The sequence below is a fragment of the Chiloscyllium plagiosum genome, unplaced genomic scaffold (genome assembly GCF_037043375.1).
Source record: "Chiloscyllium plagiosum isolate Xiang-an unplaced genomic scaffold, Cpla_swu_hap1 HiC_scaffold_6, whole genome shotgun sequence".
NCBI lineage: Eukaryota > Metazoa > Chordata > Chondrichthyes > Orectolobiformes > Hemiscylliidae > Chiloscyllium > Chiloscyllium plagiosum.
In genome coordinates this window covers 121,637,969-121,663,295 of record NW_028270144.1, presented here as the reverse complement: position 1 = coordinate 121,663,295, position 25,327 = coordinate 121,637,969, and the positions used below count along the sequence as shown (strand labels likewise).

The 25,327-nt window shown below is 45.2% G+C and overlaps 1 protein-coding gene across 2 annotated transcripts in view; it reads left to right on the top strand.

Annotated features, from left to right (window-relative positions):
• Positions 1 to 25,327, top strand: part of LOC122550927 (neuroligin-4, X-linked) — a 308,072-nt gene that overhangs the window by 130,853 nt on the left and 151,892 nt on the right. Inside the window, exons 3-4 of one of the 2 annotated variants that reach the window (XM_043692404.2) lie at positions 6,126 to 6,185; positions 7,827 to 7,976. In XM_043692404.2, the coding sequence (XP_043548339.1) occupies positions 6,126 to 6,185; positions 7,827 to 7,976 (210 nt within the window). The remainder of the gene's footprint in view (positions 1 to 6,125; positions 6,186 to 7,826; positions 7,977 to 25,327) is intronic. The other variant, XM_043692405.2, reaches the window with a different exon arrangement.

Sequence of the window (25,327 nt, the reverse complement as noted above, 5' to 3'; positions counted from 1 at the left end):
ATGTTGCTGCGATGAACTGATACGTTTTGCTGCAGCCACATCTCCTCACAATGAGAGGTCTTCCTGAATGTGAAGAACTGTAAATGCACCAGGTTTTGTAAAGTAGCAGACAGTTTGAGCCAATTAGCTCACTGCTGGCTATGGAACCTTCCTGTGCACAAATGGGCTCTAGTGTTTTCAGTGATGCACTGAGAAATTTACTCGTTAGTTGTGAAACAGTTTGGGAGGGTCTGGAACAAGAAAGGCACAATATGAATACAAATTCTAGAGAAGCAAGTTGTCTGAAGCTGTAAAGAGCTGAATTTCTGATGTGAATTTCGAGAGTAACCATTAGATGTACAAGGTACATTCTAGATGCATCTATTGGTTTCTGTGTGGGGTATGAGAACATTTTAACCACACTTATAACCATGTAATGAAATGATCAATGCTATGTTTTAGATTAGATTAGATTACTTACAGTGTGGAAACAGGCCCTTCGGCCCAACAAGTCCACACCGCCCCGCCGAAGCGCAACCTACCCATACATCTACATGTACACTTTACCTAACACTACGGGCAATTTAGCATGGCCAATTCACCTGACCTGCACATCTTTGGACTGTGGGAGGAAACCGGAGCACCTGGAGGAAACCCACACAGACACGGGGAGAGCATGCAAACTCCACACAGTCAGTCGCTTGAGGCGGGTATTGAACCCGGGTCTCTGGCACTGTGAGGCAGCAGTGCTAACCACCGTGCCGCCGTGCCGCCCACAATGTAATGTAGGAAGCAAATTTAGGTTTTCTCAAAGACAGATGACTTGCTCAAACTGAGGCGGCAAGCAAAAATAGAAGCAGAAATTGCTGAAAAAGCTCAGCAGGTCTGGCAGTAACTGTGGAGAGAGAAGCAGAGTTAATGTTTTGAGTCCAATGTGATTCTTCTACAAACCTGATGAGCAGTGTTGTTGGAAACATTTTTGGGGGGTGGAGGGGGGAGAGTGTGAAATGGAAGAAAAGGGAAAGGTGAGAGGGCAAGGGAGTTTTGAGATGAAAGGTAAGACCATAATCTATCGGAGCAGAGGCACGCCATTCGGTCCATTGAGTCTGTTCTGCCATTTGATGAGAAAACGGCCGATCTGATAATCCCTAACTCCAGTGTCTTGCCTTTTCCCAAAGCCCTTGATTCCCTTTGTAATTAGCTCCTTCATTTTGATTCCCTTCCTGATGAAGAATCTGCCTATCTGTCAGTCATAGAGCAAGTAATCAAGACAATGTCAATGGCTGTACAGAAGAGACAAAATATAGGTTCAGGACAAGAGGAGAAAGAATTGATCCTGTTATGATCGTGGTAAGTTTCAACTTAATTGCAAACTTTAACTTTCGACTTGCATTATCTGAATCTTATATGCAAGACTTTCATGAAGTAAAATGACTTCAAGAAAATGAGATGCACTGACCTAAAATAGCTGCTGTGTTCCCTGAGCACAGATTGAACCAAGTCCAGGAGACCTATTGCTATGAACAAAGCTGCTTGCATGGAAATTAGTTTCCATTAAGGCATTGAAATCAGACAACCGAGTCAGCATCAAAAAGATTGTATTTCCTCTTTTAACTTTCACCTTTGTGATAAGTTAATATTTAGGGCATTGTTATTTACCTGTAACTGTTCAGCTTGGAAAGGCAATGAAACCAGGCTTGACAATACAGAAACCAACCATATTTCAGTGGCAGCAGCTCAGAGAGAAAGAAAAGCAAATTTCCAACAACAAGAGTGAGATGTCTATCTCTCTCTGTTTCTCTTAACTTTTCAGAAGACAACATTCAGTGAAAACACAATTAAGATACCAGGCATTCACAAAGAGCTCAAAAATATCTGCAAAATTTGTCACAGTTGAGTATACCAATGAAAAATTAAATAACTGTGATGTTACGTTAAAAGATCTAAAATTTCAAGGTCTCTAACTATATAGCTGTTATTATAGAGTTATAGATTCACAAAGTTATGCAGTATGGAAACAGACCATTCAGTCCAACTTGTTCATGCCGACCAGATAGCCTAAACTGGCCTAGTCCCATTTGCTAGTATTTGGCCCATATCCCTCTATCCCCTTCCTATTCATGTACCCATCCAGATGCCTTTTCGATGTTGTGATTGTACCAGCCGCCACCACCTCCTCTGGCAATTCGTTCCAAATGCGCACCATCCTAATCATGAGATGTTGCTTTATTGGTCCCTTTTAAATGTTTCCCATCTCACTTTAAAACTCTAGTTTAGGACTCCCCTACCCTTGGCTATTCACCTTATCCATGATTTTATAAACCTCTAATAAGGCCACCCCTCAGCCTCCGATGCTCCAGGTAAAACAGCCCGAGCCTATTCTTTGCTTTACTCTGTCTTTTAAACCTGTTGCCTGTGTTCATGTGCTTATCTGATATCATGTGATCAGCAGATAAAATTCTTTGTTCTTTATTCATGAAGACTTTGTAATTAGCTCCTTCATTTTGATATAATGAGGTATATTGTTAATTAAGGTAAAATGAAACGTGGATGAATGTTAAAAATAAATAAAAGTATTTGCTTGGATTAACTAAGACTGTATTTAAAAGAAGTGTACCAATTCTCCCTCCTCAGCTGTTCGCAAAAACCCCAATGCAGATATTTACTGGGAAATTACTCATGTGATCTCCAAGTCTAACATACGGTAGCAGAGTTACAGTGACAGTGAGGGGGATGAGGAATCTTATCACCATTGTTGTTGCTGAGGGGAGGCAATGGTGCCCCCGAGTGGTATCAGCATTGCCCAGAGACTTGGGCAATGTTCCAGGGACATGGGTTTGAAACCTACAACTGCAGATGGGATTAAGAGTCTCATGATGCCCATGCATCTATGGTTGATTGTTGGAAAATCCCATCTGGTTCACTAATGTCCTTTAGGGAATGAAACTGCCATCCTTACCTGGTGTGGCCTATATGGGACTCCAGACCCACAGCAATGTGGTTGAGTCTTTGGGCAATTAAGGATGGACAATAAATGCTAGCCACGTCAGTGTCATCCTCGTCCTGTGAATGAATCTTTTAAAAAGATTTTGTACTGCTGGCCTGGCTGTGTGCTCCGTGAAGAATCAACACATCCTATTGTTGTATTTGAAAAATTGCTACCTAACCTCACAATGCTTGAATTGCAGGCTGGTTTTTCTTCATCCAGACTCTCCACCTCCCCCTCTGAAAGACCTGACTCAGGTTTCAGTTTGGTTTCACTGGCACTGGTATCACTCTGGGCATGCTGCCCTAGCAGCTATTTCATGAGTGCCAACTCGATAGAGAATCTTGGCATGCCCATCTGACCATGTGGATTGAACCTGATCCCATTCTCTGGAGGCACTTACTCAATTAATTTTCCAGTGATGGAGGCAAATCAATGGACAGCAATGGGGCCTGTATTCCCGCTCCACACCTGGGACCATTGAGAAATACTCTATGGTGTTTCAGAAGCTCCCTCAATGGATTTGCTTTCTCAATCATTCCCTGATATCTCTATCTGGAAAGGATGAGCAGCATTAATCCCTTTTCTCTTGAAAGGAGCAGACTAAAGAGGCCTTTCGAGTTATGAAAGACCTCTGAGTGGATACAGAGAGAAAGTTTCCTGTTATCAGGGAGAATTTAAACAAAAGACCACTGATGGAGATAGTCAGAAAATAACTCCAGAGGGAATTTTAGAGGAAACCTAGAGAGTGGTCAGACTGTGGATGTTAATATTACAGTGCTTGAGGTGTTTGAAGCCCATGATATTGCAGTAGAAGGTTAGCCATGAAAACCGAGAGAGTTGCAGATGCTGTAAATCAAAAAAAACAAAAACAGAAAAGTTTTTGGAAAAGTTCAGCAGGTCTGGCAGCACCTGTGGAGAGAAAGCAGAGTTAATGTTTTGGGTCCAGTGACTGTTCCTCAGAACCTAACCAAAGACTCATGGGTCCATTGGGAGAGAGATTTGCTCCCTAGAAGCTTCTTGCAAATTTGCAACTTATCTCCAGCAAAGTGTATTGTGATATCATTTGCTTTGTTGCTTAATGCAGTGATAAAGCAACCCATAGCCCTAATTATGGGTGCTTTCCAGATTTGTGTTCTCATGGACTAAGACGGCAGTGAGATGAGATTTTCAGATGCTCCTCACTCCTTTAGTGAGTTGCAGCATCTCCTTTAGCATTATTTAATTGTTCAGTTTAATTGCATTGTGATTTTTCAGCAACATTGGACTCTCAGCCCTGGTATTTCCGGATTATTGATCTGTTTGTCATATTTAAACTACATTCATTAGATTTTGTAAGGGCATCTCTGATTTTGAGCAATTCTTTAGTGTTTTCAGTCTCTGACCCTGAGGGGAATGAAAAACACCTCAAGTCGATCTCTGATCTTTTCTGAGTAAGAGTTCCATTCAGGCCATTTGGTATGGTTGTTTGTCCATTCGCAATTGAATTCTTCTGATTTAATTCCAAACCTTCCCTTCCACCTTTCCTATTTGTCTCTGCTTTGCTGGAGTTTGATCTGTTCTTTCCAATTCCTCTCAAGTTCCAAGTATTAACTGTACAGTACTCATTTAATTCACCCCCCCCATTCTCATTACACCAAATCTGAGATGCATTGTTCCAAATCATTCTTGCTCAAGATCTCAGAACCCTTCTTCTGTCTAAGTGTCAGTTATGGCTCAGTTAGTTGCATGTGGAGTTAGAAGATTGTCAGCTCAAGTCCTTGCTCTCGAAATTTGAGAATGTCATCCAAGTGGCCACTACGGACCAGCACTGAGAGAGACACTGCTTTTCAGGCAAGATGTTAAATCAAGAGAGTAGTTAGCTGTAAAGGATTGAACAGCACAAATTTGAAGGTAATTCATGAAGTTTATCTGGGCCAATATTTATGTCTGAATCACCATTATCAAGAAAAGACATTTCCTAATTGGGTATAATGTTGCTATTTGTGGGAGCTTGCTGTGTACAATAATGGGAGCTGTGTTTGCCACATTACAAATAGAAGCACACTTCAAAACATGGGAAGTGATTTGAGTCATCCAAAGATTGTAAATAGTGTTGTGTAAATGCCATTTTTTCTGCTTTCCTTGTCTTTATGTCATTAAGTTGCAGGTTTGGCATCACCTAACCATCGTTACTTGATTCACAATGCCTTCTTCCCAATTTCTCCCTGTCTTTGTGAGGCCCCATAACATGGTCCTTTATAACACCCAGCAATAAGGGTCTTCATGATGTCCAGCACTATAGGTCTTCCTGATGCCTCACACAGTGGATCATCTCCAAGGTTTCTGAACATTGTGTGTATATGGTCTTGTCCAGTGTACTTGATAGAGACATCCTAAACTATGATTAAGGCTGCCACTATTTTATCAAGTTGAATGGCAATGGGAAGGTTAGGGTGGAAGAGTGGCAACATCTCCAGAACATTGACAATTCACTGAAAACCTTAACCTCTTATTCCTGTGTACCTTTGGAGTGAGTTAAGTGGGGAATACCAAATCCATCCTTTCTAAAGAAATTTCTTTTCAAAAACCAGGTGACTTTTTAATTACAGGCGAGTGTTGGCAAATCCATATATTCACCACTAATTATTTTATCAGATCAAACTAACCTTTGTTCTTAACTGGATACTGTGAGAATGTTTTGCACTTCCATTGATAGTATGACCGTGTGGGGGGTAGATCTCCTAGCTCCAGAGTTCTGCCTGTGATGCGGTTGATCATTTTAACTAGAAGGACTATTGTTTGATAAACATGGATGTTTAGAAAAATCCTTGACTTTTTTTTCTCTTGTGCTTTTGAATTTCTTAATGCTCAATTGTCTTTTTTTTTTGGAATCTCGTGCTGAGAAAGACCAATTCTTGCTGTTGAACTTCTTGACCCTCGGTCCATTTCGTGACCTCCTACTTTTTGAGATTAAACAATTGTTTTACGATATTTAAGCCTCACAGCAGCCGAAGCTTTTATGGTATTACCTTGTTACACTGAGAATCTTTTTTTTTTCCAGAAGATTTTTTTTTCTCTCCTTTAAAGAAATGTTCACTTCTTTTTGGCAAAAAACCTTTGCTGTTTTTTTGAATTCTCTTTTTCCCTTTGTTCTCCTCATCTTTTTTCTTGAACCTAGGAGCCAACACAAAGAAACACGCTGATGATATAACCAGTAATCATGGTGATGAAGATGAAGGTATTTTTTTTTGTGCTCGACCCCCCTCCCCACACACACCTCCCCCCAATGCATGAGAACCAACCTTTCAACGTCTTCCAACCCATTTTTTTCTTTCTTTCTTTCTTTACGTAAGCCATGCACCTTCCGTGTGCATTCTGAGGGTTTTTTTTTCTCTTTTTCTTCATCTTGAATGCTGACTTGCTTCACAGAATAAATTTCCATTGACGGGGAGAGCTGGGGGTCTAAGGATTTGGGGGTGGGGGGGTGGGAAGTGAGTGTCTCTGGGGGGAAAATGGTGGGGGATTAATTGAATGGGACTTCTTTACTTGAGATTGTATGCTTTGTTTCCCCAGGGGTTTCTCACCTCCCCCCGCCCCCCAGCCAGACTCTCGACCATATGCTGTGGTGGGTCTTTGACACCCTTGCCCTTCCTCTTACTATGGTGCCTCAACTCTCTGAGACTAGACAAGGAGTGCCGAGGAGCCAATTTGCCGTTTGGGATTTATGGTTCAGCCCTTACTCTGTGTTTGGCAAATATTTATTTTCAAGAAAGGAGTCACCCACGTAGAGGGGACCCTTGGCCGATGGAGACATTTCCCCTCTTTAGTTTGAGATGCTAATGGCAGATGCACCCTGCCTGGAAACAGCTTTCCCAGATTACGGAGGGAAGGGAGATGGTGGTGGGAGATAGGAATCAGAGCTGTGATCATCCTGGCCTGTGGTCCCAGTCCCACCCTCATTGAGCCAGCAGAGTTCCCAGCTGAGCCACGTGGGGTAGACCTCTGAGGGATGAGCCCTACTGAACTGAGGTGACAATGATACGGAGGATGTTTGCAGATTGCTCCATTCATTACTGAAAGACACGGATCAAATCTTGGCAGAAACGGTGCTTAATGCATGAGCCAAGCCTTGATTTTCCACACGGTACAAAGTGCAACATTCCGTCTCATTGGAGGAATTGTCAGGGATCGTTTCATGTTCCATCAGAATTTAGTGGCATGTGCGGAGCGCTGACCATGTTAGCTCATAAAGAATGCTGTGAATCCATTGAGCATTAGCAAATTGATCCTAATCCTGTTAAACCCATCATATACCATCACATGAGGTGTGTGAGTGTGTGTCTCTATGTGTGCGTGTGCATGTGTAAGTGTATGTGCGTGTGTGAGTATGTATGTGTGCATGTATGTATGCCTGGTAGTGTGTAAGTGTATATATCCCTGTGTGTATGCATGAGTGTATGCCTGGTAGTATCTGTGTAAGTGTATATATTCCTGTGTGTATGTAAGTGTATGTCTGTGTGTGTTTAAGAGTATGCCAATGTGTCTAAGTGGATGTTGGTATGCGTGTGAATGTATTTCTGTGTGCAAAAGTATGTGTATGTGAACCAGTGTGTTTAGTTTATGTTTATGAGTTTGCAAATATGTGTGTGTGTGTGTGTGTGTGTGTGTGTGTGTGTGTATATATATAAGAGTAAGCCTGTGTGTGAGTGCCCCTGTATTTCAGTGATTTGGTCTGGGTGCATTTGAATGTCTCAGTGTATTTTTGTGTGTGTCAGTGTGTAAATGTGTCTGTGTGCTCATGTGCATTTATATTGTGTATCCATGCATGTGATGTAATGCCTCTATGTATCTGAGGACAAACCTTTTTATTTCCTTACAGATATCCATGACAATGGTCCCAAACCAGTTATGGTATACATTCATGGAGGTTCCTACATGGAAAGCACAGGCAACTTAATCGATGGAAGCATTCTGGCAAGTTATGGAAATGTCATTGTTGTCACACTCAACTACAGGCTCGGGGTTTTAGGTGAGTGACTGGGTCAGTGTCAATACTTTGTGAATGTAGAGTTGATAATGTATGGACTTTGGATAACTTTTTATTACAGTGTGCCATGGTTTGACTGTTCGGAGACCAACATCTCCTACAACCTTTTGTCTCCCCCTACCAAGATGAATCAGTCCAACATGGTTCCGCTGTTCAGCCTGTGGCTCTGAATGTACTGGGTGCTGGCACTCATTCTGTGTCGGGAAACAGATTCCTGGGCACCAGCCAACATCATTCAGCAGTTGCCTGCTGTGAGGAATGTCCCGTTGTTTCATCTTCTCATGGGAAGCCACTTTAGCAGCTGTGTAGACTGAGTTAGGGAGACAGTCAATGGAGCTAGTGCCTTTAAGTGTATCCTTCCCTCCCTCAGTACTGGAGACGGGTGTTGCAATTTCCTATCGTGCCTGTGCTCTGTCTTCAGAATATTGTGTCAGTGTGAATAAATCAGTTACCCAGTTGTGATGTACTGTTGTGATATGGTCCTGTTTTGTGTTGGTTTCACTGACATAACACTTAAAGCGTTTGGATGCAGCCGCTGAGATGTTTCTCCTGGTTGAGAAGGCCTAAACCAGATTGGGTAGGGCTGGGGTTCACAGTTTATATAAACAGTTGGGTGATGCCACTCAGATCAGAGATGAAGAGAATTTTTTTTTAACTCAGCGGATTGTGAACCTTTGAAATTCTCTGCCACTGAGGGTGATGTTGCTCAATCTTTGAATTTCTGATTGTCAGTGGCATATAGGGCTACGAGGATCGGGTGACTAAAATTGAATTGATGTGTTCAATTAGCTCCAATCATATTGAATGGCAGGGCAGGTTGGATGCCTATTCCTATGTTCCTTTGTTTTCTCTGTTTGACTGTTTCAGATTTCTGAAAGGGAAGGTATGTTGCCAGAATTTTGGATCTTGCATTCATCAGGAAAAAATGAAAGAATTTTGATTTGACTTGATTTGCAATTGTCATATGTACTGAGATGTAGCGAAAGTATTGTTTTGTGTGCTCTACAGGCAGATTGTACCATACAAGGTGCTTCAGAGTAGTGGAACAGAGTGCAGAATACAGTGTTACAGCCGCAGGGAAGGTACAGAGAGAGAGAAAACAACATTAACATTTGTGAAGTCAGTTCAAAAGTCTGATAACAGCGGGATACAAACTGTTCATGAATCTGTTCATATGTGTAGTCGAACTTAGATATCTTCTGCTCAATGGAAGAGAGTAAAACGGATGTCTAATTATGTTGATTGCTTTCCTGAGGCAATGGGGAGCATAGATGGGGTCAATAGATGGAAGGCTGGTTTGTGTGATGAATTGGGGTGTGTTCACAGCTCACTGTTGTTTCTTTTGGTCTTGGGAACAGCACATGCTAAACCACGCTGTGATGCATCCAGATAGAATGTTTTCTGTGGTGCATCTATAAAAAAATTGAGAAGAATCTTAATGGACACACCAAATTTCCTTAAGCCTTTTTAAGAAGTAAAGCCGTTGTTGTGCTTTATTGACTGTAGTGCCAACATGGATGAACAGATTGTTGGTGATCATCACTCCCAGGAACTTGATTTTATCGACTGCCTCCATCTCAGTGCCATTGATGCAGACAGGGTCGTGCCCTCTGCTCTGCTTCCTGAAGTCGATGACCAGATCCTTAATTTTGCTGTTGTTGATGGAGAATGCCAATTATCAAATGATTATGACAGTTTGTACTGCAGGAGAAAAGGATTTCAATTGGTTGGTAACTCAATTTCGTTTAGCTGACATGTTGCCATGGAGAAGGAACCAGGGAACAATGGGATCCTAAAAACTCCTGGGTAATCCCTAAAAAAAGGCACTAGGCTTGACCATATCCCTTTTGTATGCAGAAATTGCATTCTTGTGAATGAATTCATGTTGCTTCTAGGAAGTCTAATTGAGTCATGTTCTGAGTTTGGCAGCCAACCAGTCCTGTTGTATAAATTGTTGTGATCATTTGCAATTTGGCATTCTTGCAATTGTCCTGATGAATGCAAAATGAAAAGCTTTGAGCCGTCAATCTTTTCAGCAATATTCAAATTGGAGAATGGTGGGGGGGGGGGGGGAGTAACATTTTCTCCAGGAAGAAAAGGGCAGAAGGAATGCTAATGGTTGACCTTGATTTGTGCAGCCAAACTAATGGTAGCAAATCAGAACTTTATTTGGCCCTTCTTCCCCTATCCTCACCCATTGATCTCAAGCAAAGAAATTGTTCATACCATTTGCCAATTCACATTTTCCTTGCCCAGATCTATTCTCAAAACATATGTACACTCTGAAATATCTTACATGCTTTAGTGTGCCAGGACAAAATAACTACTATGTTCCCACCAAACACATCGCACTTTTTAAAAAAAAAATCTAAATTCTCTTACTTAAGCTGGAAAAGGATATCCTTAGATACTGAGGCAAGCCAATTGGAGTTTATTCAACTGTGGCTTGAAGTGAAGCTGAGTTCTGAGTACGCAACATGGTGTGAAAGGACGGGGTTGGCTGTAATCTGCTCATCTCAAAGTAAGCCCATGACAAGATTTAAATGATGCAACTTCATGACAAGAGAATAAGAAACCTTCTGATCTTTCTGTACACTGACAATTCCATAAAAAGCTAGCTGCCATATTTCCAAGAACACCATAAGCACTCTAATGTTTTGACCATGTGTGTGTGTGAGAGAGAGAGAGAATGAGACCATGTCTCCTAACCAAAAGCTCCAGGTTCAAGCTGCAGGACTTGAAGCCATAGAAGGCTCCTTTGTTGCATGGCCAAGCAAGTTGATTACCAACCTTCAAGTCTCTTCAGGGTAGAAATGTATGGTGCTGGAAAAAGCACAGCGGGCCAGGCAGCATCTGAGGAGCAAGAGAGTCGATGTTTCGGGCATAAGCCCTTCATCAGGAATCTCTTCAGTACACCAGTGACAGGTGGTAAGAATGGGAGAGTCTCCAGGTCAGGAGTCCTTGATGCACAGTGATACCCTGCAAGCTACATCGTCTGACAGCAAGGCTGGAGCCCTGTTCCAGAATAAATTAACCATGGAAGCAGAGTCCTTTTGATTGCTTCATGCATCACTAGAAACAGGAAAGCCTCAAAGTCTACATTTTTCCCATGATACTGAGGCATTAGCAGGCACATGATACTTGGCGAAATTCTAATGTATCCCAGTGTGTATTTACAGAATTGTACATCCAAATTATAGAGTCATAGAGTCATAGAGATGTACAGCATGGAAACAGACCCTTCGGTCCAACCTGTCCATGCTGACCAGATATCCCAACCCAATCTAGTCCCACCTGCCAGCACCTGGCCCATATCCCTCCAAACCCTTCCTATTCATATACCCATCCAAATGCCTTTTAGATGTTGCAATTGTACCAGCTTCCACCACATTCTCTGGCAGCTCATGTCATACACCCTCCTCTGCATGAAAAAGTTGCCCCTTAGGTCTCTTTTATATCTTTCCCCTCTCACCCTAAACCTATGCCCTCTAGTTCTGGATTCCCCGACCCCAAGAAAAAGACTTTATCCATTTATCCTATCCATGTCCCTCATAATTTTATAAACCTCTATATCACCCTTCAGCCTCTGACGCTCCAGGGAAAACAGCCCCAGCCTGTTCAGCCTCTCCCTATAGCTCAAATCCTCCAACCCTGGCAACATCCTTGTAAATTTTTTCTGAGCCCTTACAAGTTTCACGACATCTTTCCGATAGGAAGGAGACCAGAATTGCATGCAATATTCCAACAGCGGCCTAACCAATGTCCTGTACAGCTGCAACATGATCTCCCAACTCCTGTACTCAATACTCTGACCAATAAAGGAATAACTCTACTTTCAAGGAGCTATGAAGCTGCACTCCAAGGTCTCTTTGTTTAGCAACACTCCCTAGGACCTTACCATTAAGTGTATAAGTCCTGCTACGATTTGCTTTCCCGAAATGCATTGTTAAAGAAAAGATCTTAGAAGTGGCCAATGGTGATGAGAACACAAAGGTCCTCCTTAGCCTGGTTCTTCTCAGATTAATGCTGGCTGTGACTTCATTGCCTCAGATATGTTTATGACTAGTTGGATGAAAGAGGTCACAGCATCACATGTGTTCACTCCCAGCAATGTTCCTTCCATAGCACCTTCCTTCATATTCCACAAGAACAGAGCTGAAACAAAGCTTCCTTTCACTTATCTACTTGTAGGACCTGAGAGTCGTGGCGGGGCCAGCAGTTATGGCCCAACTCTAGTTGCCCCTGAGAAGGTGGTGTTCAGCTGCCTTCTTGAACCACTGTAATCCCAGTGCTATAGGTAACAATGCTGTAAAATGGATGAATTCTAGGATTTCGAGGTAGCGACACTGAAGGGATGGTGATATGTTTCCAAGTCAGGATATTGAGTGGTTACCTCCTCTGGTGTTGTCCCTACTTTCAGCTGTTGAGTCCTGAATGTTGTATGTCACTGGTGTCACCGCTGTGCTACATCACATTGTGGAGTTTGGTGTTTGCCAGGAAGCGACAGAAAGCATTTGGCTGTAGAAGAGAATATCCAAATGGACATGAACAGCTTTGATTTTAGATCGCAGAGCCAACTCATGCTAGGTTTGAGCTTAGATTTGCTTTGATGAGTCCATAACTTTAATTGTCATCTATAATAGGGCGTTGTAACCACCTTCAGGCTGAAGTATCAAAGAACTATGTCACAATCCTGATTATCAGAGTCTTGGTGCATCAAGGAGTTGATGTTGGATGATTTATGTTGGTTCTTTATGTCTATGTGGATCATAGCTTAATTCCTACTTGCATGTTTCTCTGTGCTTCTAATGCGCAGCACTCAATGCTAAAGAAAGCAATTTATCACTGATACACAGGGTTGAAGTTCAAGTGCTGTTATCCTCCACTTGATGGTGTAAATTTGCATGGGATCATTAAGAATAAAAACCATAAATGGGTTAAGGTCATTCTGCCCTTTGAACCAATGCTGCCATGCAGTAATGTCAGGGCAGCCTGTTGGATGGTTGAGTTGGAGGTCATAGGGCCATAATGATGCAGAGAAGCCATGACCTCAGATTCCTCCTTGTACTTCAAGGTGTTATTGGACCTTCAAGTGCTGTTGGAGGCTGACTCAACCTTACAGCTAGGGCCGGTGTTGGAACTTTGACATTAACTCAGATGAACAAGAAGGCTGCTGCTAACCTCACACCTTCACGTGAATGTGAAACAGATGCAGGAAGACATGAAACATAGGAACGGGACCCTGATCCACCAATCTTTGAGATCATTGACGATCTATGACCTAACTTCACACAGAAACCTTTACCCAAATCTCTTAACACATTTGGCCAAAAGGTATTTTCATCTCAAATGTAAATTAAATAATGTATTAACTGTTCATTTAGAAGAGAACATCTTACTACCCTATGTGAAGAAAATGTTCCCTACTGGTCTCATGAAAAGCCTAGCTCTAATATTTTGACTATGTCCCCTCAAAACTCATAATTAGTGAAAATACTTTTTCACAGATCTATCTTATCTGTTTGCCTTAATATCTTGATAACTTTGGTTGATTCACTTCTGAATTTTCCAATTTCCAGGGGATTCAAGACTATTATTTACAAAGTGTGAATATTGGTCTTGTAAATCTCTGCCGCACTCCCTCCTCACCAATTCATCTTTTCTAAGGTGTTGGTGGCTGAAATTCCTCTAGGTGTGATCTAACCAGCATGTTGTTCAGCTGAAGGCATCTGTTTGGCACTGGGTTAATTAACAACCCTTCGCAAAAATATCCTTTAGTAAAATGTGCTGTTGACCAAAGGTATAACAAAAATGTGAAGAAATGGCAACAAGATTGCCTCTAAATAGATTGCCTCTAAGCTAGAATACTATGAACAGTTTTGGGCCCCTTGACCAAGGAAAGATAATCTGTCATTGAAGGCAGGCCATAGATGGGTCGCTCAGTTGTTACCAGGTATGAAGGGAGTATCTTATGAATAAGAAATGGAGTAAGTTGGGCCTGTACTGAGTTAAGAGTGAGAGGTGATCTTGTTGAAATGTACAAGATTCTTTGAAGAGTTGACATTGTGGATGTAGAGACGTTACCCCTTGTGGGAAAGTCTAGGACTCGATTGCCTACAATGCAAAGCAAGGCCATTCAGCCCATTTAGTCAGCACTGACCCTCCAAAGAGCATCACACTCAGACCCTTACCCTATCCCTGTAACCCTCCATTTCCCATGGCTAATCCACCTATCCTGCGCATCTCTGGACACTTCAAGACAATTTAGCACAGCCAATCCACCTAACCTGCACACCTTTGGACTGTGGAAGGAAACCAGAGTACCCAGTCGAAACCCATGAATCATGGGGAGAATGTACAAACTCTGCACAGACCCAGTCAAACCCAAGTCCCTGGCGCTGTATGGCCGCAATGCCTAGCGCTGAGCCACTGTGTCACCTGTTTGAGCTGAGGACTAGATGGCATAATCTCACAATAAAAATTTACAACAGAGATCAGGAGCAATTTCTTCTTTCACAGAAGAGTGAATCTGTGAAATTCTTTATCACAGAAACCGGTCAAGACTGGATCATTGAGCAAATTCAAGACTGTTTAACAGGGAATTATTTAACTGCTTGAGAGAGGGATCTGAGGAATGATATTTTAAATCAATGCGTTCAGATATGTTTTGCCAAATCTCTAAGCCAGGTGAGACTTAAAACGGTGTCTCCTGGTTTGGAGATAAGGATACTACCAATGTGCCACAAGAACCTTAAATACAGAGAGTGTTGCAGAATCAAGCTCATTACACCCTAGCTGAGGCATGAACCCACAATCCCTGGTTTAAGGAGGCCAGTACCATATCCATTAGGCCACTGGTGACATCAACAGTGCAATCGTTGAATCATAGAATCCCAACAGTGTGGAAATAGGCCATTCAGCCCATCGAGTCTGCACTGAAGCTTTGAAGAGCATCTCACCCATACCCTCACCCTATCCCTATATACCTACATTCCCTATGGCTAACCCACTTCGCCTGCACATCCCAGGACACAATGACAATTTAGCATGGCCAATCCACCTAATCTTTGCATGCCGTGTCAGCCAGGCTCATTAAGAAGCCAATTGACACCCATCATCCCTGCACCCACCACAGTCCAGCTCCACCTGAGCTATCAAATAAGAGAAAGTGAGGACTGCAGATGCTGGAAAAAAGTGCAGCAGAGTAGGCAGCATCCGAGGAGCAGGAGATTCGACATTTTGGGCATAAGCCCGTCATCAGGAACATCAAAGAGAGACCTCATCCAGCAGGCTGGCCAGTAAACTGTGATGGGTTTGCTAATGGCCCTCCCATTGAGGGAAGGAGATTGACCTTCATCGCTGTCAAACACTCTGTGCCTGATCAAGGCGCAACAGGCCTCAGGCAGGCATGATAGGTGTTACCCACTGAAAACCATTGCCCTTCCTCTCTGAGGCCCTTCACAGTGACCCCCGGCCTAGCCTGCCTGACCTTTGGCCTGCTGTCACCCAATAAAACTGGGGCCGAAGGTGGGTAGGTTAGATTAGAATCCCTACATTGTGAAAACAGGCCCTTGGGCACAACAAGTCCACATCGACCCTCTGAAGAGTAACCCACCCAGTCCCATCCCCTACCTTATATTTACCCTGACTAATGCACTTAACACTATGGGCAATTTAGCCTGGCCAATCCATCTAACCTGCACATCTTTGGATTGTGGGAGTAAATTGAAGCACCTGGAGGAAACCCACACAGACACGGGGAGAATGTGTAAATGCCACACAGACAGTCGTTCAAGGCGGGAATCGAACCCAGGTCTCTGGCACTGTGATGCAGCAGTGCAAACTACTGAGCCACCTTGCTACCCCAGGATGCTGGTGCCTCAGCTCCCAGTGACACTGCCATCAATGGCGAGGCAGCCAACCTCTGTCTTGGCCACAAGCTCTGGGTAGGTGAGTTCTCTCCCACTGGGTACTTCAACCATAGGGTGGCCACCACTTGGGCAAGTGATAATGCAACTGGACTCGTAATCCAAGAACACCAGTCTAATGGACTGGGCACACAGACTCAAATCTCCAACAAAACAACTGGTAAAATCAGAGTACAGTAAAAACATCTGAAATCCGAAGTAGTTCAAATCAGATATATAATCCCTACATAAGTGTGGTTATAAAGTTATACAAAGCATAGTTTATGTAAAGAAAACAATGGCTCAGTGGTTAGCTCTGCTGCCTCACAATACCAGGGACCCAGGTTGATTCCAGCCTTGGGCACCTGTCTGTTTGGAGGTTGCACATTCTCTCCGTGTCTGTGTGGGTTTCCTCCCACAGTGCAGTTTAGGTGAATTGGCCAAGCTAAATTGTCCATAGTGTTCAGGGATGTGCAGGTTAGGTGCATTAGTTAGAGGGAAATGTATAGTAATAGGGTACGGTAATGGGTCCGAGTGGTTTACTCTTCGGAGGGTCAGTGTTGATTTGTTGGGCCCAATGGCCTGTTTCCACACTATAGGGATCTGATGAAAACATTGCTTTAAGAAATGAAAGATGAGAAGATTACAAATTCATACAAGCCAGTTTCCTGAAGTTTCTAGTTTTGATGAATAAGGCAAATGGTCTGACTCACGTTGAAAGGGGAATTGGTCACACCATGTTTACATAGAGATTCAGTATGGTACTGGTTATGAAATTAGAAGCTAGTGTAGTTAAGTCAGTTTTATTAATTGCTGTTCTTTTTTTAAAAAAAAATCTGGTTCACTGATGCCCTTTTATGAAGGAAACTGCTATCCTTACTCAGCCTGGTCTCCATGTGAATCCAGATCCATACCATTGTGATTGGCTCTTTACTCTTTGAGGTAGGCAATAAATGCTGACCCGAGCCAGTGATGCCCAGCTCTCATGTAAAACTTACACAGCAAATTTCCTGCAGGGCACTGGATGCCATCAGGCTTCCTCAGTGGGACTCAGTGGGCAAAATAAATCCTGGGCGAGTTGCTTTTGTGGAAAGCCAGTATGGAAATGATGGGCTGAATGCCATCTTTCTGACAATTCCATAATTTTACGATTGTGTTTTTCCAAATATAGTGGCCTTAAGTCCAGTGTTTAATGTTGGTAGTAAGAGAGCCTCCTGACTTAGTGCAATGGGGAGCCAATAGCCTAATGGTATTATCACTCGGCAATTTGGGGTGGTACGGTGGCCCAGTGGTTAGCACTGCTGCGTAACAGCACCAAGGATGCAAGCTCGACTCCAGCCTTGGACATCTATCTGTGTGGAGTTGGTATGTTCTCCCGGTGTCTGTGTGGGCTTCCGCTGATTTCCTCCCACAGTCCAAAGATGTGCGGGTTGGGTGGATTGACCATGGCACATGCAGAGTTATAGGAATGTGGTATGTTTGGGTAGGATCATCTCTGGAGGGTTGGTGTAGACTCAATGGACCAAATGACCTCCTTCCACACTGTAAGGATTCTATTATCCAGAGACCTTCGTAATGTCTGGGGACCTGAGTTCAAATCCTATGATGGTGGAATCAGTTCTAAATCTAGAAATCTTTGAATTCCTATAGTGTGGAAACAGGCCATTTGTCCCAACAAGTCCACACTGACCCTCTGAAGAGTACCCCACCCAGACTCATTCCCTGACCCTATTACTCTACATTTCCCCTGATGAAAGCAACTAGCTTACACATCCATGAACATTATGGACAATTTAGCATGGCCAATTCACCTAACCTGCTCATCTTTGGACTATGGGAGGAAACTGGAACACCCAGAGGAAACCCACACAGACACGGGGAGAATGTGCAAACTCCACACAGTCACCCGAGGGTGGGATCGAACCCGAGTCCCTTGTGCTGTGAGACAGCAGTGCTAACCACCGTACTGATGACCATTGTTTGGAAAACCCACCTAGCTCACTAATCGTTTTTTAGGGAAGGAAACTGCAGTCCTTACATGGTCTGGATCTACATGTGACTCCAGACCCATAGCAATATTCTCGACTTTCAACTGGTCCCTGGGAAAGTAGGGATTGGCAATAAATGCAGGTCTTGTTAAATGAACTAGAATTTAAAAATCCTTAGTGCAATGGCAGTGCATTTCTCTGCTCACAATTTGCGAATTTCTGTTTTTGCCCTCATAGTTAAGAGTGGAAGAGAAACCTCACAAAAATTGTCAATGGGCAGCACCACATATTGCAAACTGCAAGACCCTGTCCATACCCAACCTTTATATTGAGGCGAATTGTGGCTCAGCATAGCCTTCATTTGATTCACATCACATCTTGTTCCCATCACAGAGGGATGACATTTCCTCCAAGCCTGTGCTTGAATGGAACTCAGATCCCTGAGGATAAGAACGTGTGTTTCAGTTCACTGCACTGTACAAGTCATCTTCAGTTAATGACAGGGACACAGTTTGTGCTGCAGCAGTTCAGTCACAGTGCATGGAACTGATCTCACGTCAAACGTCGTCTGTATCCTATCCGGTCCATTTCTGAAAAAAGAAGAATTAATTGGGTCGTTGTAAAAGTATTCAACATGGAGAGGTGTCTGAAATGGGAACTTCAGAAAGGCTAAAGGCCATAGTACAGGAAATTCCCTGGGGGACGCAGTGACATTGGATTCTAAAGTAAGAGAATCAATTTATCTCTGTATAAAACACTCGTTAGGTGGATGAGAGAGTACTCAGGAGATTTACTAGAATGGTTCCAAAGATGTAGCACTTCAGTCAAGTCGTGTGTGTGTGTGTTTGTGTTATTGTGGGTGTGTGAGTGGGTGTGAGTGGGTGTATGTTGGTGAGTGTATGTGCGATTGTGTGTGAGTGTGTTTGGGTGTGAGTATGTGTATGTAGCTGTGTGTTTGTGAGTGTGCATGTGAGTGTGTGCGTGCATGTGTGGGTGAGTGTTTGTTGGCATGAGTGTGTGTGGGTGTGTGTATGTGGTCATGTGCATGTGGGTGAGTGTGTGTGTTTGTGTGTGTGTGCGTTTATGTATGTGAGTGAGTGTGTGGGGTGTGTTTGTGTCTGAGTCTATGAGTATGTGTGTGTTTGTGTGTATGTGGGTGTGTTTGCATGTGTCTGTCGTTTGGTGATGTGTGTGTTGAGGTGTGTGTGGATGTTGTGGAGTGTGTGTGGATGTGTCTGTTGGGGGTGTGTGTGGGGTTTGTGTGTGGGTGTGTGTGTGGTTTTGTGTTTGGGGTGTGTGTGAGTGTGTGTGGGGATGTGTGTGTTTTAGTGGGTGGGTGTGGGTGTAGGGGCGTGTATATGTGGGCTCTGTATGGGAAGGATGGGTGTAGTGTTGGGTGTGGGTGTGTGTGTGGGTGTGTCTGTGTGTGTGAGTGTGTGTGGGTGTGTGGGTGAGTATGTAGTTGGGTGTGGGTGAGTGTGTGTGTGTATATGCGTATGGAAAGGTGTGAATGTATATGTGTGTGGGTGTGAGTTTGAGTGAGTGTGTGTGGGGTATGTCTGTGTGTTTGTGTGAGTGTTTGTGAGTGTGTGTGTCTGTGAGTGGTGTGGGTGTCTGTGTGCATGTGGGTGTCTGTATGTGTCTGTGTTTGTGGGTGCCTGTATGTGTGAGTGTGTGGATATGTGGATGTTTATGTGGTTGTGTGGTGTTGATGTGTGTATGTCTGTGTGTGTATGTGTGTTTTGGGGTGTGTGTGTATCTGAGTGTGTGTGTGGGTGTGTATCTACGGGTGAGTGTGGTTGTATGTGGTGTGTGTGTGTCTGTGTGGGGGTGTGCCTGTGTGAGAGTGTGTGTGTATGTGGATGTGTGTGTGTGTGTGGGTGAGAGTGTGTGAGGCGTGTGTCTGTGTATGTGTTTGTGTGGGTGAGTGTGTGGGTAAGTGTGCCTGTGTGTGTATCTGGATGTGTGTCTGTGTGTGTGAGTATCTGGATATGTGTCTGTGTGTGCGTTTGTATGTGTTTATCTGGATGTAAATGTCTGTGTGTGTGTATCTGGATGTGGATGTGGATGTCTGTGTGTATGTATCTGGATGTGGATGTCTGTGTGTGGGTGTGTGTGAGTGGAGCGTATGGATATGTGTGTGGGTGAGTGTGTGTGTGGTGGGTGTGTCTGCCTGTCTGCGTGTGTGTGGTGCCTTTGTGTGTGAGGGTGCCTGTGTGTGTCTGTGTCTGTGTGTGGATGTGTGATGTGTGGATGTTTAGTGTATTTGTGTGTTTGTGTGGTGTTGGTGTGTGTATGTGTGTGTCTGTGTGTGCATGTATATGTGGTTTTGGGTGTGTGTGTATCTGTGAGTATGTGTGTGTGTCTGTGTGTGCATGTGGGTGTGGGCATGGCTGTGTGTCTGTATCGGTGTGTGTGTGTCTGTGTGTGGGTGTGGGTGTATGTGTCTATGTGTGTGGGTGTGAGTGGGTGCCTGTGTACGCGGGGATGTCTGTGTGTGTCTGTGTCTTTGTGGATAGGTGTCTGTGTGGATGTGTGGGTGTCTGTGTGTGTGGGTGAGTGTGTGTGTGTGGGGGGGTGCCTGTGTGTGAGTGTGTCTGTGTGTTTGTGTGTGGGTGTGGATGTGGGTGTGGGTGTGTGTGTCTGTGTGCCAGTGTGTTTGGATGTATGTGTGTGTGTGTGCGAGTGCGTGTGTATGTGTGTGTGTCTGTGGGTATGGCTGTGTGCCTGTAGGGGTGAGTGAGTGGATGTGTGTGTGGGTGTGAGTGTGTGTGTCTGTGTGGGTGCATTTGGATGTGTGTGCGGGTGTCTGTGTATGGGTCGGGGTGTGTGTTGCGTGACTATGTGTATCCGTGTGTGTCTGTGTGTGGGCGTGTGTGTGTGTGTTTATGTGTGGGAGTGCATGTGTGTGGGTGACTGTGTGTGTGTGGGTGACTGTGTGTGTGTTTGCGTGTGTAGGTGACTGTGTGTGTGTCGGTGTGTGTGTGAGGTGTGTGTGCGTGGCTGTGTGTGGGTGTGGGTGATTGTGTGTGGGTGTGTGGGTGGGTATGGCTGTGTGTCTGTATGGGTGTGTGTGGGGGTGTGTGTGTGTCTGTGTGTGGGCGCTTGTGTGTGTTTGTGTGTGGGGGTGCATGTGTGTGCGTGACTGTGTGTGGGTGTGTGTGTGTCTGTTTGTGTGTGTGTGGGTGACTGTGTGTGTTTGCATATATTTGCGTGTGTGGATGTGTCTGTGTGGGTGACTGTGTGTGTCGGTGTGTGTATGTCGGTGTGTGTGTGGGGGATGTGCGTAGCTGTGTGTGGGTGTGGGTGATTGTGTGTGGGTATGTGGGTGGGTATGGCTGTGTGTCTGTATGGGTGTGTGGGGGTGTGTGTGTGTCTGTGTGTGCATGTGGGTGTGGGTATGGCTGTGTGCCTGTATTGGTGTGTGTGTGTCTGGGTGTATGTGTGTGTGTGTCTCTCTGTGTGTGTGTGTGTGCACGCGTGTCTGTGTGTGTGTCGGTGTGTGCATGTGTCAGTGCGTGTTAGTGTGTGTGACTGTGTGTGTGTCTGTGTGTGTGTGAGGATGCCTGTGTGTGTCCGTGTCTGTATGTGGATGTGTGACTGTGTGGATGTTTAGTGTATGTGTGTGTTTGTGTGATGTTGGTGTGTGTCTGTGTGCGTATGTATGTCTGGTTTTGGGTGTGTGTGTATCTGTGAGTGTGTGTGTGTGTGTGTGTATGTGGGTGTGGGTATGGCTGTGTGTCTGTATTGGTGTGTGTGTCTGGGTGTGGGTGTGTATGTATGTATGTGTGGGTGTGTGTGGGTGTGGGTGCCTGTCTGTGTGGGTGTATGTTTATGTGTGTGTGTGTGCCTGTGTGGATAGGTGTCTATATGGATGTGTGGGTGACTGTGTGCGTGGGTGTCTGTATGTGTGTAGGTGAGTGTGTGTGTGTGTGTGTGTGTGTGGGGGGGGGCTGCCTGTGTGTGAGGGTGCCAGTGTGTTTGGATGTGTGTGTGTATGTGTGTGTGTGTGCCCGCGCGTGTGTGTGTGTGGGTATGGCTGTGTGCCTGTAGGGGTGTGTGAGTGGATGTGTGTGTGGGTGTGTGTCTGTGTGTGTGTCTGTGTGGGTGCATTTGGGTGTGTATGTGAGTGTCTGTGTATGGGTCAGGGTGTGTGTTGGGTGACTGTGTGTCCGTGTGTGGGCGTGTGTGTGCGTGTTTGTGTGTGGGGGTGCGTGTGTGTGGGTGTGTGTGTGTCTGTTTGTGTGTGTGTGGGTAACTGTGTGTGTTTGCGTGTGTGGGTGTGTGTGTGTGGGTGACTCCGTGTGTGTGTTGGTGTGTGTGTGGAGTGTGTGTGCATGGCTGTGTGTGGATGTGAGTGATTGTGTGTGGGTATGTGGGTGGGTATGGCTGTGTGTCTGTATGGGTGTGTGTGGAGGTGTGTGTGTCTGTGTGTGTGCGTGTGCATGTGGGTGTGGGTATGGCTGTGTGTCTGTATCGGTGTGTCTGTGTCTGGGTGTATGTATGTGTGTGTCTGTGTGCGTGGGTGTGTGTGTACGCACATGTGCCTGTGTCTGTCTGTGTGTGTGTCGGTGTGTGTGCATGTCGGTGTGTATTAGTGTGTGCGACCATGTGTCGGTGTGTGTGTGTGTGTGAGTGTGTGTCTGTTTGTGTGGGGGATGTGTGTGGGTAAACTGTGTCTGGGTGACTGTGTGTGTGTATGGCTGTGTGCCTGTAGGAGTGTGTGAGTGGATGTGTGTCTGTGTGGGTGCATTTGGGTGTGTATGTGAGTGTCTGTGTATGGGTCAGGGTGTGTGTTGGGTGACTGTGTGTGGATGTGAGTGATTGTGTGTGGGTATGTGGGTGGGTATGGCTGTGTGTCTGTATGGGTGTGTGTGGAGGTGTGTGTGTCTGTGTGTGTGCGTGTGCATGTGGGTGTGGGTATGGCTGTGTGTCTGTATCGGTGTGTCTGTGTCTGGGTGTATGTATGTGTGTGTCCGTGTGTGGGTGTGTGTGTGTGGGGGGGAGGTACGTGTGTGTGTGTGTTTGGGGGTGCGTGTGTGTGGGTGACTGTGTGTGGGTATGTGTGTGTTTGTTTGTGTGTGTGTTTGGGTGACTGTGTGTGTTTACGTGTGTGGGTATGTGTGCGGGTGACTCCACGCGTGTATCGGTGTGTGTGTATGGCTGTGTGTGGGTGTGAGTGATTGTGTGTGGGTATGTGGGTGGGTATGGCTGTGTGTCTGTATGGGTGTGTGTGGAGGTGTGTGTGTCTGTGTGTGTCTGTGTGTGCATGTGGGTGTGGGAATGGCTGTGTGTCTGTATCGGTGTGTCTGTGTCTGGGTTTATGTATGTGTGTGTCTGTGTGCGTGGGTGTGTGTGTGCGCACACGTGCCTGTGTCTGTCTGTGTGTGTGTCGGTGTGTGTGCATGTCGGTGTGTATTAGTGTGCGCGACTATGTGTCGGTGTGTGTATGAGTGTGTGTGTATGTCTGTGTGTGTGGGGTATGTGTGTGGGTAAACTGTGTGTGGGTGTGGGTGACTGTGTGGGTGCGTTTTGGGTATGTGTGTGGGTGTCTGTGTATGGGTCGGGGTGTGTGTTGGGTGACTGTGTGTGTGTCCGTGTGTGTCTGTGTGTGGGCGTTTGTGTGTTTGTGTGTGGCGGTGCATGTGTGTGCATGACTGTGTGTGTGTGTGTCTGTTTGTGTGTGTGTGGGTGACTGTGTGTGCTTGCATATATTTGCGTGTGTGGATGTGTCTGTGGGGTGACTGTGTGTGTCGGTGTGTGTATGTCGGTGTGTGTGTGGGGGGTGTGCGTAGCTGTGTGTGGGTGTGGGAGATTGTGTGTGGGTATGTGGGTGAGTATGGCTGTGTGTCTGTATGGGTGTGTGTGGGTGTGTGTGGGTCTGTGTGTATGTGTGTGTGTATCTGTGTGTGTCTGTGTGTGCATGTGGGTATGGTATGGCTGTGTGTCTGTATCGGTGCGTGTGTGTCTGGGTGTATGTGTGTCTCTGTGTGCGTGTGTGTGTGCGCGCACGCATGCCTGTGTCTGTGTGTGGTGTGTGTGTGCCGGTGTGTGTTAGTGTGTGATACTGTGTGTCGGTGTGTGTGAGTGTGTGTGTATCTGTGCGTGTGAGGGTGTGTGTGGGTAAACTGTGTGTGGGTGTGGGTGACTGTGTATGCGTGTGGGTGGGTAGGGCTGTGTGTCTGTATGGGTGTGTATGTGTGGGTGTGTGTCTGTGTGTATTTGTCTCTGTGTGTGTGGGTGTATTGCTGTGTGAGTGTGTGTGTGTATGTGTGTGTGTGCATGCGCCTGTGTGGCTGTGTGTTGGTGTGTGTGACTGTGTGTCGGTGTGTGTTTGACTCTGTGTGTGTGGGGTGTGTGGGTGACTGTGTGTGGGTGTGGATGACTGTGTGGGTGTGGGTATGGATGTATGTCTGTATGGATGTGTGTCTGGCTGTATGTGTGGGTGTGTCTCTGCATGTGTGGGTGTATTGCTGTGTGTGTGTGTGCGCGTGCGTGCCTGTGTGTGTGTGTGTTGTGTGTGGTGTTTGTGTGTTGTGTGTGGTGTTTGTGTGTTGTGTGTGTGTGGGTGTCTGTGTGTGGTGTGTGTGTTGTGTGTGTGTGTGCATGGGTATGTGTGTGTATATGTGTGGGTGTGTGTCTGTGGGTGTGTGGGTGTGTGTGGATGTTTGTGGGTGTGTGTGTGTGCGTGTGGTGGGTGCGTGCCTGTGTGTGTGTGTGTGTGTGTGGTGTTTGTGTGTTGTGTGTGGTGTGTATGTTGTGTGTGTGTGGGTGTCTGTGTGTGGTGTGTGTGTTGTGTGTGGTGTGTGTGTGTGTGTGTGCATGGGTATGTGTGTGTATATGTGTGGGTGTGTGTCTGTGGGTTTGTGTGGGTGTGTAGGTGTGTGTGGATGTGGTGGGTGCGTGTGGTGGGTGTGTGTGTGGGTGTGATGTGGGTGTGTGGTTATCCCTCAGAGTGAGGATTGTGCTTACAATAGGAAACTACGTGTGGAGCCTGTGAATGTGAGGAAGCTGTTGCACTGGTTTTGGCTGACCAGGAAACTGTCCCACTTCACTCCAGGTACACTGGAAGATTGGTAACCAACTTGCTTTGCCATGTTACATTACACTTCCCATGATCATCAAGTCCTGAATCCAAAGCTGCTACTGTTTTTATCAAACAATCCTGAGATAAATGGAGAGATGGAGAAGCTATGGTCACTTCCCTGAGAACGGACAAGGTGAAAGGGTGATTGGATTGCGGTGTTTAAATTCATGAAGGGTTTTTAAAAGGACCATAAGAAATAGGGACAAGAATAGGCCATTTGGCCCCACAAGTCAGCTCTGATGTTTTATGGGATCATGGCTGATCCGACATTCCTCACCTCCACATTTCTACCCTTTCCCTGTAATCCATGATTCCCTGAATGATCAAGAATCCATCTATTTCAGCCTTAAA